This window comes from Asterias amurensis, chromosome 20 (assembly GCF_032118995.1).
Source record: "Asterias amurensis chromosome 20, ASM3211899v1".
Taxonomy (NCBI): Eukaryota; Metazoa; Echinodermata; class Asteroidea; order Forcipulatida; family Asteriidae; genus Asterias; species Asterias amurensis.
The window spans coordinates 11,925,536-11,944,082 of record NC_092667.1 but is presented as its reverse complement, the minus strand read 5'-3'; the positions used below and the strand labels follow the sequence as shown (position 1 = coordinate 11,944,082).

The 18,547-nt window shown below is 39.9% G+C and overlaps 1 protein-coding gene across 1 annotated transcript; it reads left to right on the top strand.

Annotated features, from left to right (window-relative positions):
- The first annotated feature begins 321 nt into the window (after positions 1-321).
- On the top strand, positions 322-16,555 carry LOC139952146 (uncharacterized). The gene is made up of 11 exons (XM_071951128.1): positions 322-901; positions 1,389-1,521; positions 1,926-2,194; positions 3,885-4,017; positions 5,126-5,294; positions 7,542-7,726; positions 9,224-9,383; positions 10,299-10,445; positions 11,123-11,181; positions 11,347-12,114; positions 13,263-16,555. The coding sequence occupies exons 1-11, from the start codon at positions 804-806 to the stop codon at positions 13,566-13,568; spliced, it is 2,427 nt and encodes an 808-aa protein (XP_071807229.1). The 5' UTR covers positions 322-803; the 3' UTR covers positions 13,569-16,555.
- The last annotated feature ends 1,992 nt before the right edge of the window (positions 16,556-18,547 follow it).

Sequence of the window (18,547 nt, the reverse complement as noted above, 5' to 3'; positions counted from 1 at the left end):
TATTAGTCGGCCTGGCAAATAAAATAATGTAACCCCAGTTTCAGGCATTGAATTATTCACAAACTACGAACCATTAGCCTAAAGTTCGATTTAGTTATTTCCGCCCCTACCCTTGATGACCAGTATAAATTAGTGGAGGAGTCAGCGGAAGGAAGTGAGAGTTAACACTCGTTGGAGGTATGTGGTTGATGCAAAATAGTTTTATTTTCGTAATCAGTGGTGACGATTGTATGAATAATGTATTGGGTTTAATGATGTAGGACTATCCGACCACGATCTCTTTCACGTTGACGTTGGTAGTGTCTGGTACCTGGTACTGATAGTCAGCTTTGGTTTGGAACAACACGTAGTAGGATCAAATTATTATGATTCCGTGAACTGTGGACTTTATTTCGTGTGGAACCTTCATCTGATTTAAGTCTTGCATTGCAAGGCAACATAATCTTCAGAAACGCTTTAGTGGATATCAATTAGGTTTACGTTTTTATTCTATCTGAGACTTTGAATATTTTTGCCAAAGGACTGATTGTGGTTTTTAGGGTAACTCGGGGGTGTGAAAGTCAAGCACCACCTGATTTTCCCCTCAAAGTTCCGTTGGCACGAAAATGAACATAATGCAAATCATCAATTACTCCAGAGCGTCCAGTGCACTGAGACGGTGTTTTGTTTTCTGTACGTTGAAATGAGTCAACGAAACGATAATTGTGATTGAAGAAGCACCTCAAGTCGTAGAAAGTCTTTTAGCTCCGGTGGGGACTTATCTAATACGCAGTGAGATATCTTCGCCATCAAACTCGAGCATCATGACGACTGGTAGTATGAGCCAAGATGGCTACGCATCGGCCGTGGGAAGCCTGGACTGGCTGGATGTATCCTACAGCCCGCTGCAACTAACTGAAAAGTAAGTTGGAATTGTGACGATTTGTTGTTATGTCTGGACGACGTGACAGCTCTAATACAATGTGTAGTGTTCTTGGCCGGTGTATGAATCTTTTCGAAAAAGTATATAGGCTCACCAATAAAATTGTGTATTTTGCAAGGATTTTATTTTGTTTCTCATAATTATGGATTTTATTGTACAGACATTTTATTTTGTGTACCGGCAGATATGGTAAGAGGTGATTTTAAATTCTGGTTGTGTCTTTTTTTTCTTTTTTTCTTTTTTACTTTGAAGGGGTACGGGTTTTGGGGAGGTTTGAATGTTTTTATTTAAATCTGAGATATCACAGTTTTTCATAATGGCAATACGTAATTATAAGATTAACATGTGAAAATTTATTGAAATGTTTACGTGTAGGCTTTTAACCAGTAGTTTTTATTGGCATTGCTATTTTAAGAGTGACTACCAAACTTAGACCCTCCCTTTAATGACGGTATCTCTGATGTAGATTTAGGCTGCCAACCTTGGTTCGCATCGGCGAAGGGCACTACGGCAACGCGGATGACACATGTTTCTCGGCAATGGAGGTTGTGAAACTGCATGGTGTGCAGAGGGTGGACATGGTCATTGCACAAGGCTTGGTGAGTAGCCCCTTTAATAAATTCAAAAGTTTAAGGTTCATTTTTTCTCAAATATATTAACTTAAAAAAGAAAATGCATTTTCTGCTGAGCATAAATGATCAGGATACCAGTCACAAATTGTACATAGTGTCATAGTATTTTAGCTGGTAACCTTTTTCTGGTAAGCACGCTTGATTGTGCTTAGCTACTTTTTGTGCTTTTAAGCAGCAGCTCTATGAAACTGGGTCAAGGTTATGTAGGACTGTTTCTTTTTATCAGTAATTCTCAAAATAATCATATATTTTAGAAATCAAACTGCAAAAACTCGTACGCACCTCCGATGAAACTTTGCCTCTCAAACAAGTGGGATTTCAAAAATTATTTATCACATCCCGAAGTTATTACTACTTTTGTTTGTCTCTAGAATGACAAAGATGACCCAAGCTCTGCCCCGCCCATCCGCATTTGCCTACCCAGGGGGTTACCAAGTCTCTTCAACGTTCACCAAACCGAAGACGGCAACGACAAGGGCGCGAAGCTGTACAAGAGCGTCCGACAGTTATCCGATGATTCCCCGCAGTGCGTCGTTGTTTTAAAGAAACCTTTGCGGAGAGATTGCGGAGTTGTCAAGGGGGACATCCTCCGGACGATCGGGATAACGATGGGCAACGGACTGTTTGAGCAAGGACTGAGGTGAGTTTTTAGTGGACTAGTTCCCTGCCACCTCCCCCCCCCCCCCACCCCCTCCCCCCCCACCCCGTCTTTGTTCGAAGGAGATAGAAGTGCCCAGTAGAAATTATGCTGAACCCCCAGCCATCCCAACCACTTAAAAAAAAAATTTACCTTTGTTTCGGTGGTATAATTAAAGCCATTGGAAATTTACCTTCGTTTCGGTGGTGTAATTAAAGCCATTGGATACTTTCGGTAAACAGTATTGTCCAAGGCCCACCCTTCGTGTGAAAATTTAGGTTCAATCGGTCATCGGAGTCGGGAGAAAATAACGGGGGAAAACCCACCAGTTTCCGCACGTTTCACCGTGTCATGACATGTGTTTAAAATAAATCCGTAATTCTCGACAACGAGAATATCGTTTTAATGTTTTCTCGAAAAGTAAAGCATTTCATGGAATAATATTTCAAAAGAAGTCTTTCACCAAGTCTTAAACCCTGTAAGTTATTTGTAAATCTGTGAACTTTTATTTATTTTTCTGTGCCGATATGTCTCTTAAAAAGCTATAGAAACAAACAATTAAATTGCACCATATGAAATGCGGGATTACTGTAATGTGGTTGTAATAAAACAGCTGAAGTTTTTCAATTCCAAATGAAGCTTTACTTCATTGAACATTCGCATAAAAATAATTTTGTATTTCTTGTGAAAATAACGATTAAAGTATTTTTAAAACTTGTATATTATTGTAGAAGTATATTTATTCTTTTCACTTTTGCATTCTGAACTTTGCAGTTCAAATGTATTAGTGTTTGTTTGTCGGTTGAAAATAATTCTAAATCACAGTTGTATTTCACAATTCAAGAGTGTGTCAAAAACAATGTTATTAATAAACGGCTTTTCATGTTTTATGGGTTTGGTTTGGGTTCTTGGTCTTCTAATCCAAGGCACTTCCTGCTTTCGTTTCTTTCTTTTTGTTAGTGCGGCTGCGAAAGTGTTTTTAGAGCATATAATAACCAGCGATTCGTGTGCGTAAATGAAAGTGCGTGATGTGGCATACATTTTCATTTTGAATTTCGGGTATAGGCTTATAGGCACTGGATACTATTGGTAATTGTTCAAAATAATTGTTGGCATAAAAACTTACCTGTTTGCGATCAATGGAGAGATGTTGATAGTATAAAACATTGTAAAAAACGGCTCCCTCTGAAGTAACGTCGTTTTCGAGAAATAAGTTATTTCTCATTAAAATATTTGAATTTTAATTCGAGACTCGAATTCAAGCATCTGAAAGCACACAACTTCGTGTGACCAGGAATTGTTTCTTCCATTATTATCTCGCAGCTCCGACGACCAATTGAGTTCGTATTTTCACAGGTTTGTTATATTGTGCATATGTTGGGATACACCAAGTGAGAAGACTGGTCTGTGACAATTACCGAAGGTGTCCAGCCGTCGATTTCACAAATAGTTAGGACTCGTCTTATCTCGAGTTAGGACGAGTAACTCGTCCTAACTTTAGGATTAATCTTAAGGTCTGCATGCTACAGTGCAGGGTTGGGAGTCGTCCTAAGTCCAAGATTAGTCTTAAGTTAGGAAGAGTTGTTTTAAATCGACGGCAGTGTCTTTATTTTTGGTGGAACTTGTACCACCTCTTGAGTCCATCACAGCAAATCTACAAAGTGCTCTTATTATTACTTTTTCCACTTAACAGGTGCCGAAAGCAAAGTGAACCGAATGAGGATGTCTTTTTGAACCTGAAGTGGAAAGGCCAGTACCGGACCATATCAGATCCGGACGGCTACACTTTGGCAAATTTATTGTCCCAAAACAAGTTGCCATGCATGGTAAGCTTGTAAAAAACACACTATGGGTGCGTTCGTTTAGCTCCCCTGGGTCGACCCCGGTGTGTGGCGGAGTTTTTTTCTAGGACGAACGTGGGTAATTATCTGCACACGTTCGTCCTGGGGGAAAAAAACCGCCACACACCGGGGTCGACTCAGGGAAGCTAAACGAACGCACCCATTATATTTAAAATGAAAATTTGCATATTATCTGGTGTCAATTTCAAGGAGTAGCTAACGGTAGGCAGATATTTATTTCTGCTTAATATTAATACTTAGCGGGAAAAAATGAAGAGAAAACAAAACGCAATTGCGTCCATGTAGTGTGAAGGGTCAACCCAGGTCACATTCCCATTTTCATTGCGCTGCTTTAACTAAGCACAAAGCATTTTTGCTAACCAGAATAAAGGTTACCAGTCCAAATACAATTCAACGTCACCATTTTTATGACTGGTGACCATAATGACTTAAAACAAAAATTAAAAAAAATTGCTCCTGGTGGTTTTGTTTAGTTAAACTTGTTTACCTTTCTTGAGGTTTTTTAAACTGCCGTTTCTATATTTAGTGTTGTTTTTAAAATAATGTTTATTTTAGTGGTAAGCTCTTTGAGGCCTGGCGTAAGGTGCTATATAAATACTATTTTATTTATTATATTTAACTCCTGTAGCAAGTTTTTGCTGAGCAGAAAATTGTCAAGTAGGCTATATATTTTCTACCTTGGAGCAAGTTCGAGTGTGCACAATGGTTAACTAAAGGTTGACCATTTTGACTCGAACCCAGGCTGGTCGACCACTGGTTGACTACTGTGGTCGACCATTTGGAACCAGCCTCGAGACCATGGTTTCTTCACTGGTCCCAACAGCATGTTCCATTCTAACATGTTTTAAGCGCAGAGGGGAACCAGTGACACTTTAGAGAAAAGGTGGAAGGTTGACTAGACTTGCTCCGAGTCCTTCGGGCGAGTACGTCTTGCGCATGTGCGTTGCTAGTCTGTGGTCGACCACTGGTGGACTAAATGTGCGCACTCGAACTTGCTCTAAGTAGCTCTATGAAATTTTGGACCCTGTTTTCTGTGCCCGACTTTACACTTGTTTGGTTCCTCGACATGCAGGTTAGCCTCCGAAGCCCAGAAGATCACGTGTCTCAGCTGTCAGGCTCCATCAGCAACTTACTTCCACATCTGGAGCGCCCTCTTGTGCTTGAAAGGGAGATCACGACCGAATTTCTGGTCGGTACGACAATCGGTGGTGGACCTTGTTCTTCTCCCAAAGAACATTTTGGTAAGTTTGATCATAAACACCGGCCCGTCACAATATTAAGGAAGACAAAACAGTAATTTAATTAAATTTTACAGATGTAAAGACAGATGACACTATTGGTTATTGTCAAAGACCAGTCTTCTCACTTGGTGTATCTTAACATTTGCATAAAATAACAAACCTGTGAAAATTTGAGCTCAATTGGTCGTCGAAGTTGCGAGATAAAAATGAAAGAGAAAACACCCTTGTCACACGAAGTTGTGTGCGTTTAGATGGTTGACTTCGAGACCTCAAGTTCTAAATCTGAGGTCTCGAAATCAAATCCGTGGAAAATTACTTCTTTCTCGAAAACTACGTCACTTCAGAGGGAGCGATTTCCTTACAGTGTTTTATACCACCAACCTCTCCCCATCACTCGTTACCAAGTAAGGTTTTTTGCTAATAATCATTTTGAGTAATTACCAATAGTGTCCACTGCCTTTAACAAAGGAAAATGTACTAAACTAATAACTAAAGGAACATTGCAGAATTGGTAAGAAGAAAAAAAAAACTCGTCTTAGACCTCAGATTTACATACAACATTCATGGTCTAATGATGATGATAGATAAAAACATCTCTTGAAATAACACTAAATTCCCGCTCGGAGTTTATCGCTCAGTGAGCGTTTGTTTTATTCAAAAACAAAATTTAAATCGATGTCATGCAAATTAATCGGTTTTCACTATTCTCTCGTGACCCAGATGGCCGATCGATCTCAATTTTCTACAGGTTTGTCAGTTTATGTATACGGTGGATTACAACAAGTGCTTACACTGCCAGCAACTGTTTTGTTAGCAAAAAAACAAATTCTGTAATGCATTGAGAGGCAACATTGAATGAAAATAATATTAAGACAGCTTGTTAATTATTTTTACTTTCAAATTAAATGACATCCTGTAAGAAACCGGCATCCTAAAAACAGGATGTCATTTTCCAGAGATAATCAACTTAGGATGTCGAACTGAAAGTGGGGTGTCGTCTTACAGATGTGTGTATCGGGTTGAGAGGTTTGGGTACTTTTTGTAGGAAACAAAACACAAAGTCCGCAGATTTACATCAAAGGCAGTGGACACTATTGGTATTTACTCAAAATAATTGTTACCATAAAACATGAGTAATGGGGAGAGGTTGATAGTATAAACCATTGTGAGAAACAGCTCCCTCTGAAGTGACGTAGTGTTCGAGAAAGAAGTATTTTTCCACGAATTTGATTTCGAGACCTCAGAATTAAATTTTTAGGTCTCGAAATCAAGCATCTGAAAGCACACAACTTCGTGTGACAAGGTTGTTTTTTCTCTCATAGTTATCTCGCAACTTCGACGACCAATTGAGCTCAAATTTTCACATTATGTTGAGATACACCAAGTGAGGAGACTGGTCTTTGACAATTACCAATAGTGTACAGAGTATTTAAATTTACACAGTTTGAAGATTGATAGTAGAAAGCTTCCCTTGAATTACTATAACTTGCTGAGGTGCTGTAGTTTTTGAGAAAACAGTAAAAGAATGTCACGATTTTTTTTACATGTACAGCGTATTTACAAACTCCCACAAGGGGATGAAAACGCCAAACTGGCAACAGCCAATTTTGTCTCATACAAACATTGGTTTAACGACGTCTATATGAATAACACAAACCAAGAAATTGTAATTCAGTTACCATACTACAATACTTATCCATAGTCATTGTGAAAGCAGCGGTTTGCTGAGGGATTCGAACTTACAACCATGTAGTTGCAAGTCCTGGGCCCAATTTCATAGAGCTGCTTAGCACAAAAATATGCTTAGCATAAAATTTCTTCCTTGATAAAAACAGGTTTACCAACCAAATCCCAATTTGTTGCATATTGCTTGTTACATGTATTCAGCTGTTGTTTGCTTATCCTAAAAATCACGTGGAAATTTGATTGGTAATCCTGTTTTTATCAAGGCAAAAAATGTCATGCGAAGCAAATTTTTGTGCTTAGCAGCTCTATGAAATTGGGCCCTGCAGTCTAACCACTAGACCATGGTCTCATCACTCCACCGAATATAACCAGCTCGAATCCAGGGGCCGTTTCACAAAGACAGGCATAGCATAGGACTAGTTCTAGGAATTCATTAAAAACGTAAGACTAGTCCTAAGTTAGGACGAGTATCTCGAGACAACTAGTCTCACCTCTTTGTGAAATCCAGCCCCGGTAATATTTCTGTGTTTCTGTTTTCTTCTGTCCGTTGATATCTACCAGGAAATGATGGCAGAAGTGTCTCGTCGTCACGAACACAAAATGAACAGCAGCAGCCCGCCATTGTCGTCCTGTCCAAGAATGCAAATGTCTGCTTCCAGATATGCCAAGATATGGTGCACCGTAGGATTACCTACACGTCCCTTATTGATATGTTTGGAGAGTGTATGTTGGATAAGATACCATTGGTCAGTTAAATTGTTATCTTAAAAAAGCGTGTGTGTGTGTGTGTGTGGGCATGTCTACGCATTCAAACCGAGGACTTTAACAAAAGGGGATCCGGGAAAAGTCACACCGAGGACGTCTTCAACTCGATTTCATGTACAAAACCAATGGGGACGTCTGAAAAATAAACTATGTCCAAACAATGGAGAACAAAGAGAAGTCCTCGGTTTACACCATAAACACAGCTGCGTGCGTGTGTGTGTGTGTTGGGGGGGGGGGGTAATTAGACGCATGGTGGCAGCAGACTCTAAACGTTTGCCTACTGAGCACGCAGACTTTTCAAAAGGAAATTAGTTTACCTGTCAACCTGCTGCCATCCAACAGTAAAATTTTAGATCGATGGGCCCTGCTCGAACCATACTGGGGGGGGGGGCCTTCAGATTCTGACGTCACACGTCTAAGCGCACGGCATGTCATGGCCGAGCGGTCTAGTTCACCAGACACAAGCTCTGGGCCCAATTTCATAGAGCTGCTTAAGCACAAAATTTTGCTTAAGCGAAAAAATCCTTGCTTAGTAAAATCAGATTACCGGCCAAGACTCCGCCCAATTGTTATGCTAAGTAAACAACAGCTAAATACCAGTCACAGGGAATGTATATGTCTTAAATTGTGGCCAGTAACATGTGTAAAATAAGCAAGCCATTTTCGTGCTTAAGCAAATATTTTGCTTAAGCAGCTCTATGAAATTGGCCCCTGGTGTTGTCAGCAGCAGAGTGTGGGTTCGAATCCCTGTAATGACACTTGTGCCCTTTAGCAAGGCATTAACCATAATTTCTTCTTACAAACCAAGCTTCTAGAGTGCATGATACTCTTTCCTACATCATGAATTGTGAAGGAGGTTACCCTGCTTCAGCACCATGCGTAGGCGTTAACGTGCCCCTGGTGACAGTTGATTTGGGTTGATAGCCCAAATCAGTATGTACTCCGTAAAAGAGTGAAAAACACCACTTTTTACATTTCGAGTTTTTCCTCAAAAAGCTCTTTAAAAGGAGAGGTGAGTATTTCACTCTTTTAGAGGGGTTTCACACCAAAACAGAGTGAAAAATCATTCAAAAAGATGCAAACTTCAATCTAAAAGAGTGGAAGATCACTCAAAAAAGAGTTGGCCCTCATATGGCTCTTCAAAGAGTGCCTTTTCATTCTTTTACATAAAGAGAGTAGCCCTCATCTTGAAGTGGCCGTCCGGCCCTGTGAGTTGGGCGAGTGGATCGTTCCAAAGTCTCCCATAAGAAACAACCCACTTGCAATTAAATGCACAATTGAAATGTAATTAATGCAATCTTTAAAGATGTTATTTTTTGTTCTCCAGTATGCTTGTCACCGGTAGATCATTTCGAATTGAGTGCCGAAAAAATATCATTATAAAAGAAGATTGCTTCATCAATGCTGATGTGCGTGTGTAGTAAACCTATTGTTTTTCTCTGTTCCTAGTAATCTATTGTTTGTCTATGCTTTCCTAGGAATTGTTCATCAGCGAATACGCTGCACCCTTCGTCGCATTCATGAGGTCAGATTTACTTTTGGAAGCGCCGCCAACGGCAACCTCGAGAAATTCACAAAGGTCTCAATGGGGGCTAAGCCGGAGTACACCTGACCTCCCCTCAACTCTGAACGACAACGGTAAGGAATTTCGTGGTTTGAGACAATTGTATTTATTATGTGGAATTTGATGAATAATAGATTATTTCAGATGATAGCGCCCTCTTTGAAAATAATTGTTAAGCCTGTGTTAGGTCGCATCTATAATAGCCTGAGCATCTGACGTCACACTTCGAGGATCGTGAATAACCCCAAAGATTTGCCTTGAGCCTACGTCAATCTCCGCCAGAAATCACCTTTGACCTCGCATCAATTTCCCTTGGATATTTGCAGTCAAGTCCTACGTGCATATGTAGTTAGTAAACAGGTGCAGCTGCAAAACATTACCACGGACCAATAAGCTGTCACTAAAGGTTGTGGGTTTGAATCCCCTCAGCTAACCGCTGATTTCACAATGACTAGAATAAATTTTGTAGTCTAGTTCCTGAATAACAATTTCTTGATTTGAGCTTTTCATAATCATAGACGTTAAACCAATGTTTGTACGTGAGAGCTTTGTTGCCAGCTTGGTGTTTACATCTCCTTGTGGGAGTTTGCCGAGTTCCCTTGATGGGAAGATCATCTAAACAAACAAACAAACAAACAAACAAACAAATTCACACAAAGCACACAAATTCGTCCATCCAACAGGGGTGTTTCTCGCAACTTCGATGACCGATTGAGCCCAAATTTTCACAGGCTTGTTATTTTATGGTTATGATGGGATACACCAAGTGAGACAACTGGTCTTTGACAATATTACCAAACGTGTACCTTCCCTTTAATCCAAATCGTGTTGTAACCAAGTCAATGCTGATAGAAGAAAGAAAAAAACAGTCTGGTTCTTTTTTTTTTGTGCAATGAACATTATCATCCAATACTGTTACTGGATTCAGGAAACATTTCCAAAATGGTGGCAATTAAAACAAAGGTCAACTAACACCTATTTCCCTGCAGAGGATATGTTCCACCAAGAAAGTACGTCGGAAGAGGTCATTCATAACTATGCCGACCCGGGAATCGGGGCAAAGAGCCGGCGAGCCCTGCCGCCGTTGCCGAACGAGTCCCAACCCAGGATCAGTTTTATAGCACAACCACATACAAGTAAGTTCACACTTCTAAATCTGTCCAAGCTTACTCCGAATTCACTGTCAGCTCAAAGGTAGTGGACACTATTGGTAATTACTCAAAATGATTATTAGCATTAAAACCTTTCTTGGTAACGAGTAGTGGGGAGAGGTTGATAGTATAAAGCATTGTGAGAATCGGCTCCCTCTGAAGTGATTTTCCACGAATTTGATTTCGAGACCTCTGATTTAGGATTTGAGGTCTCGAAATCAAGCATCTTAAAGCACACAACTTCGTCTGACAAGGGTGTTTTTTTCTTCTTAAATTCGTTATTATCTCGCAACTTCGACGACCGATTGAGCTCAAATGTTCACAGGTTTGTTATTTTATGCATATGTTGGGATACACCAACTATGAAGGCTAGTCTTTGACAATTACCAATAGTATCCAAAGTCTTTTTAAAGACACTGGATACTATTGGTAATTGTTCTTAAAAGAACCGATGCAAGTTGAATTCGACTTTGTCAATCTCGCGTGTATTTGAGCGGAACTTCTGGGCCCAAAATGGTCCCTAACAATTAAAACAATTAGTTTTACGAACGATTCGGTTCATTCAAAAACTTTAGTTTTATGTAGATTATGGTTATGAAAATTGTTGATAATTTTTGAGAAACTAATATAGTTTATGAAAGTAAACACTTTTTCGTTTTCAGATACGTTGCCGGTGTCGTCTCTGAAAGTTAATCATGAAAATGAAATTGACCAACGAGCCGTAAGTGTCTCTGTTTTGTTCATAACAGCTCTCACAATGTCCATGTATTATGTGGCAACTTTTTTAGCGTGGGGTTCGAGAATTGCAACATGTTACCACTTTCGTATAAGAACTCTGTCTATCTGGTAAAATTTACCTTTATTTTCTTCTTTAATGTATTTGCAGATACGTCAACTAAAAGGTATCAATACTCAACTTGCCAGCAGTTGGCCTAAAAGTAGATCGACAACCCTCGGTCCCCTCAAATTAACTCCAACGGACTACCCATCACAAATAGGGCTCAAACCGCTGCGTTTCAACCCGGTATCTGTACCCCACACTGACCCACCTCCTGGGTTCACCTCAGATTCGATCGAGACCGGCGAGCGTCACCAAGAAGACCAGTTCCAGAGCCCGTCGTCCGAGTCGCCAGAGAGGCTCCCGATCAGGCGTGCGCCCCCTCCTCCTCCACGCACGACGACAACGCGGAAGGTAAAACAAGAATCCATATACTCTAACCTAGATTCTGCCTCTCCCCCTCCTAGTCCTCTCCTCCCTGCTGGCCCTTCTCCCAACAATGACGTCACCCTTCCATCTAAACCTACCGGGGGATCCCCTCCAGAGGTCGTGCCTCGCCGCGGAGGCGGCCTCAAAAAAGGAAGCCATAGTTTAAACACGGACCAGAGACCTTCGACTGACCGCTTGGTGGCGCACTCTATGTTCCACACGATACCTCTAAAAAGGGGCAAAGAGTCACGCGCAATCAGTGTTGCCGGGAGTTTGGACTCCTCGCATGATGACACTCATGCCGACTACCTCCAACCTCGAAAGCCAAGGGCGGTAGCTTCGACCAAGCCTGCAGCCTCACCAAGAACTGAATCGTTTCGATCGCACCATCATTCCACTGGATTGCTCTTGGATAACATTGATCTGTTGTATGTGAAACCAACTAAGGTATAGTCTCTGTAACGTCAAAATAAACATTGTCATTAATAAAGCCAGTGGACACTATTGGTAATTGTCAAACACCAGTATTCTCACTTGGTGTATCTCAACATATACATAAAATAACAAACCGGTGAAAAGTTGAGCTCAATTGGTCGCCGAAGTTGCGAGAAAATAATGGAAGAAAAAACACCTTTGTCGCACAAGTTATGTGCTTTCAGATGCCTTGAATTCGAGACCTCAGCTGAGGTCTCGAATTCAATTCAAATATTTTGGTGAGAAATTACTTCTTTCTCAAAAGCTACGTTACTTCAGAGGAAGTCGTTTCTCACAGTGTTTCATACTATCAACAGCTCTCCATTGCTCGTTGATTACAAGTGCGTTTTTATGCTAACATTAATTTGAGTAATTACCAATATTGTCCAGTGCCTTTAATGTCAAAATGGATATTTTCATTAAAGTTTATGTCATATCTTTTAGCCTTCGAGAAAGACTCTGCTAGGGTTGAAACGTCAGACCACAAACTATTTGTGAACATTTTGGTTGGAGTTGAAGTTTGCAACATCTAACTCTACTTTCCCGTAATTTTACATACATTTCTTTTAAACAAAACCTTCGTGAGAATGTTCTGCTTTCTGTTACTGATGCGAACTGATAGCGTAGCTGCCTAAATCATTTCTGGGTCAAAGGCATGCTATGAATGGGTGTGAAAAATAATATGTCATAATCTCAGCCTCTTTTTACACTTCCATCTCGCTTTTATAGCAAAACAGCTATCTATCTTGCATTTCTCAAAACGTTGTTTTTTGAGTTAGGCTGTTTAGCCTTTTTGAGGTATGGCTGACATTATTATGAATGCACTGTTCGATTGTGGTGTATACAGACAAATTTACCCAAACCCATAGTGTTATAGCATTGTGTCTACCATATCTCATTGAGGCTTATGGAAGAGCAACACTGTTCACTTATGAGGGACTTTCGGGACGCTTGGTGGCAGCAGACTTACCAGGTAGAATCCATTGTTCTCGGTAATGCGCGCATGCTCAGAACTACGTAAACAAGGACAATTTACCTGGTAAGTCTGCTGCCACCTAGCGTTCCAAAGTCTCCCACTGATTTCACGTTTTGGGGTTCACGTTTGTTTCGTGTTTTCAAAGGAACGGAGCTCATCGGAATCTAATCTTCAGATCAGTGGCCTTCAAGCTACATCCATTAGGACAGTTAAAGACATCCCACTGGACATCGGAAATCTCACCTGCTCCCAACTCATGCAGTGTCTTCGCCTTTTAAATCTCGACGATCAGGTCGTGGAGCAAGTCCAACGGAGTCAGATTAACGGGTCCCTGCTGGCCCAACTCTCCGCGGCCACCGTCAAAGAAGAGTTGGCACTCTCGGACTTCGAGGCGGAGAAATTTGACGCTTTCAGGCAGGGGTGGAGACCGGACGACAGCGAGGCTTCGTGAACTGATGAAACGGTTCGGTTTCGGCCATCTTTTTTGTAGGGTGTAGTGGCCGAGCGGATAAGAGCACCAAACTCAAATTCCTGTGATTCTGTTCAGCAGAGTGTGGTTTCGAATCCCGGTCGTGACACTTGTGTCCATGAGCAAGACACTTATATTGCTTCTCTCCACACAGGCGTTAAAAGGACACCTGTGCTGACAGAGATGGTTCTTGTGATTGATTTATACCGAGTAGCGCATATTATTTTGTTTCACAGGCTGTATACTCCCGGGGAGCTGAAATGGTTTAAGGAATGAATTATGGCCCAGTGACCAGGAGTTGATTTCACAAAGAGTTACGACTAGTCCTACCTCGAGTTAGGACGAGTTACCTGTCCTAACTTAGCCCTAAAGTTGTTTTTAACAATATCTCCTAGGACTAGTCCTAGAACAGTTAAGACAAACTTTTTGTGAAATCGACACCAGGGGTAATAATGTTAAACGCGCTTTGAGACGCCATTCGAATGTGAAAAGCGATATTATAAAAACAGGATATGGTTATCTTGCTTTCTGTCTATACATCAGCATGCGTAACCAAACCGAGGCTGAGAGGAAAATAGATTCTGGTTCTTCTTGTATGAAATGATGAGAATTTGAACTGGAATTTGTCTTTGTAAATATTTATAAGGAAGAATTAAGCATTGCTGGCTAACTGCTTATTGAGCGGGGTCTAATATTGTCAGTACATTGTCTTGGTACCCCATAGTCCCAAATGCCAATGTCAAGTGATTAGACTGCATGATGACTTGCTACCACAAGGTTGTGGGTTCAAATCCGGGCAAGCCAAACAAGGCTGATTTAACAATGACTAGAATAAGTATTGTCGTCTAGAATCGCAAATTTATTGATTTGTGTAATTCATAATCATAGATGGTGGTTGAACCGATACTTCGCGATGTATGTTGACGGGAAAGGTTTGTAATCATATTCAGCATTTTTAAATGACTTCAGAGAACTGACGTCTGGACGTGGATCTTTGTTTCTCAATTGCTGATCTGAAAATGTGATATTTAAAAACCGTAACCAAGATAGGGTTTAGGGGTTATATCTTAGCCCGCACCCGTTTTGTAATTTTGCGAAATGAGTTTCAAAATCGAGCTATTAAAAGAAAATCAATATGTATGTTTTCGTTCTTACAAAATTATGATTATTATTGGTTTATTAGAAACATTTTAACATCGTATGCAGCCAAAGGCTGAATTGAGTTTAAAATACAGAGATTTATGAAAATAAATATGTTAAAATTAACAGAAAAAAAACACATTAAGAAATACAATATGTTTTAATACCAAAATGTTTCAAACATTAATTTCTGCAACTTGTTCGGCCATCTCCTTTTCACGGTTTCGAACCCGTATCATGAAGGCATGGCATCTAGTGTACGACTGTTGCATGTGTAGCAGTGTATCACCGTAGGCAGAGCTCTGGTTATGCAAACACGACCCAGTGCCCATGAGGGTGTTGCACCCCACTCATGCCGCGTTCGTGTCCATAAGGGACAGGGGCAGAAAGGAATCATACCGGAAGGACTGCAGGCCGTCCAGGGGGTGCCCTGGTTATGCTTATTAGGAAGATGAAATAAATGATATTAATAATTGAGGCTGAATATTGAACACGTGCGGATTTCTGGGTTATTTATAGATCAAACTTTGCATATTTATATACACGCTCCCCGGGGGCTGAAATTTGATTCGTTTTTATAATTATTTTATACAAATTTAGACAAGTTCATTGTTCTGGAACTCAAAATACCGTAAAAAAAAAGGGTTTCTCGGGGGTAAAGTAAAGTCTATATAGCTTAAAATGTCCCAAATATGTTTTGGATAGCACTGGATACGAAATATGAAATTTCAAATTATTATTAAAAAATGTCAATTTTAAGACATTATTTTTATTTTAATGTCAGAAATTATTTACTCTTCCACCAAACAAAAGGTAAATTTTCTTTTGTTCTTGTATCTAAACCAAAAACCAAATCATTTGACGCGGTGTACAGTCTCGGAGCTGCGAGCTCGGCCTGACAAAAAATGACACTCATTCATTCATCACTACAGTTAAACTAACGGCAGAACATCCACACCGTGAAATCACACCGTAAATTAAAGCCCGTCCTGACCGGCGACTGGGCCGCGCGAACGGGCAAGGCGTGACGAGCTATGCCGGTCGTCAAACACGGACTCCAAGGCAAAGATGGGTTACACAGAAAGCTGTGTGGTTTGATCACCAACCGCGAAAATTATTTTTGCCAGTAATTTATGTAGAATGAAGCTCAGCCGATGATTTGTGGATTTTGATGAAGGGTGGTCTTATTTTGTGTACATGAAAAGAGTTTTCGGGAATTTTTTTCTGATAGGTGTATTTATATACCCTCTTCATATTACATTATTTGTGGTGTTCAGTTTTGGTTGTCTCTTCTGCCAAAATGTCTGTTTCCAGCTTTAGTAGATTGTTGTCTAAGAAAGACCTTTTGCTCATTTAAAAGATAATTTCATTATCAGTTCTTTCGAAGAAACAACAAAAACACAAGAAACGCAGCACATTCTCCCTGCTTATAGACAAACAACGAGTTTCATACCTTTATGCTCAAAATGACTCAGGATTCCCCAATGCCGTTCCTGGACGCTTGTGGAGGGGTGCAAACAAATCACCTTACAGGCACTGGGCACATTTGTTCATACATTGTCAAAGACCGAGGCCCAATTTTGTAGAGCTGCTAAGCACAAAAACATTGCTTAGCATGACATTTTTGCCTTGATAAAAACAGGATTACGAACCAAATTTCCTCGTGACTTTCAGGATAAGCAAACCACAGCTGAATACCAACAACAAGCATTAAGCAACAAATGGAAATTTGGTTGGTAATCCTGTTTTTATCAAGGAAAAAAATTTCATGCGAAGCAAGTGTGTGTTCTTAGCAGCTCTATGAAATCGGGCCCAGTATTCTCACTTGGTGTATCCCAACATATGCATTAAACAAATCTGTGAAAATTTGTGCTCAACTATTGCATGAAAACAATAAAGAAAAAAACATGTACAGTTAATCTGTGTGCTTTCAGATGCATGAGAAACTTGCAGACCTGATCTAAATCCGTCCTCGTTTCTCACAATGTTTTATATTATAACACCCCTGACAAATATTGTGCCTTTTCATTGGTTTAGAGCGCGTCACATGATATGTCTTAGTTTTACTAGACGACGGCCGTGTGATGGTGCATCGGTTTGCCGTGCGCTAGTCCGAAGACTATCACACGGCGTGCAGTACCCAGACGTCCGTTGCGTGTACGAGGATGATAAATTAATAGTCTGTAACCATTTCGGATTACATGACACTACATGCAGCACAGTAAAAGTTTTCGCAATCTGTATTTGCGTCGTCCGTTGTAGCATTCAGGTCTGTAACTTAATAGTACAGTGGGTCGTATGAATAAAAAGTAGTACTTACTTTTACTTGAAAATTTCAAGTATTTACTACCATCCATATGAATAAAAGGAAGTAAAAACTGTTACTTAAAAGTATTTACTAAAATGCTAAAAGTATCTACTTTTACCAAAAAGTAAATTCTTTTAATTTTAGCACTTACTTACTTCCATATGAATAAAACGGAGAATATACTACAAAATGCAAGTAAATACTAGTGATTTTTCAAGGTAGCACCAGAGCTACCTTGGGCACAGAAGTAAAAGGCTCGTCCGAAGAAATGACAATATACAATACAATATACAATACAATGGGTTTTTTATATAGCGCCATTTCATTTAGACCACAGCGCTTTAAACGAACAATAGCAATGCAGATAATACAACAAATGAATAATAAAGCAATAAACAGACACTAAGGAAAAAGATGTTTTTTAAGTGCTTTCTTGAAAATAGGCAGTGAAATTGAGGTGCGTATTGTGATGGGAAGATGGTTCCACAGTCCTGGAGCGGCTAAGGAAAATGATTTAGATGCAGCGGATTGAAGAGATTTGCTGCTCGGTTTATTTTCAGCAAGACGGGTTTTGTCTGATGCTGAGCGAAGCCCAGCCCTAGTTTGAATGTGAAAAGAAAAACAAGATGAAAGATATGCTGGTGCAAGTCCATTTAAGCATTTATACACATGCACCAATATTTTGCATTGAATGCGCTCTTTCACCGGGAGCCAATGTAGCTTTTTGAGAAAAGGAGTTGCATGATCATGTTTAGACGCACAAAATATTAGTTTGGCAGCCCAATTCTGAAGATGTTGAAGATGCCTCGATCATAAAATCAGAAGAAGTAATTTTTTAAACAATTAAATGCATTTCAATAGAATGTTGTTCGTGTTATATTAAAACTTTTAAGTTTAATTTAAATAGCTATGCTCATATCCAGCTCTCATCTTCTTTATACAGCGCTGTCATGCACTCCAAGTTTCAAAACCATAACAAAAACGTTTTTATTCTGTGTGTCCAGATGAGTCGTCTTCATCAAAATGTTGTCAGAATAAAAACCTCATGGCTGACTTGAAGATTTCTATGTTTCTATTAAATCAAATGCTGCTTTGGCTGTGTGTGTGAGTGCGTACGTAGACGTGAATGGGAGTTGTAATACAAAGGAAACCTTTTGTTAAGAGCCATTCAGCCATGGTATATCAGAAGTATTTACTCCAAAGCATTAAGTGAATACTTTGCAGTAAAAGAATAGGTTTATTCATACGGAATTCAGAAGATGCTTTTACTGAATGCTTCTACTTGGAAGTTTATGCTTTTACTTTTTGCTAGTACTTGTCAGTAAATACTACTTTTTATTCATACGACCCAGTATTCTGGGGATCACCTCGGGAGTCATAGTTTTAACCATAGCACTCGAAGCAGTCAATAGTTGTATACTATCGACAGCTCTCACTATTGCTCGATAAGTAAGTTGTTAACTAATTTTTTCAGTTATTACCAAACGTGTCCAATGCCTTGAACCTGGCTCGC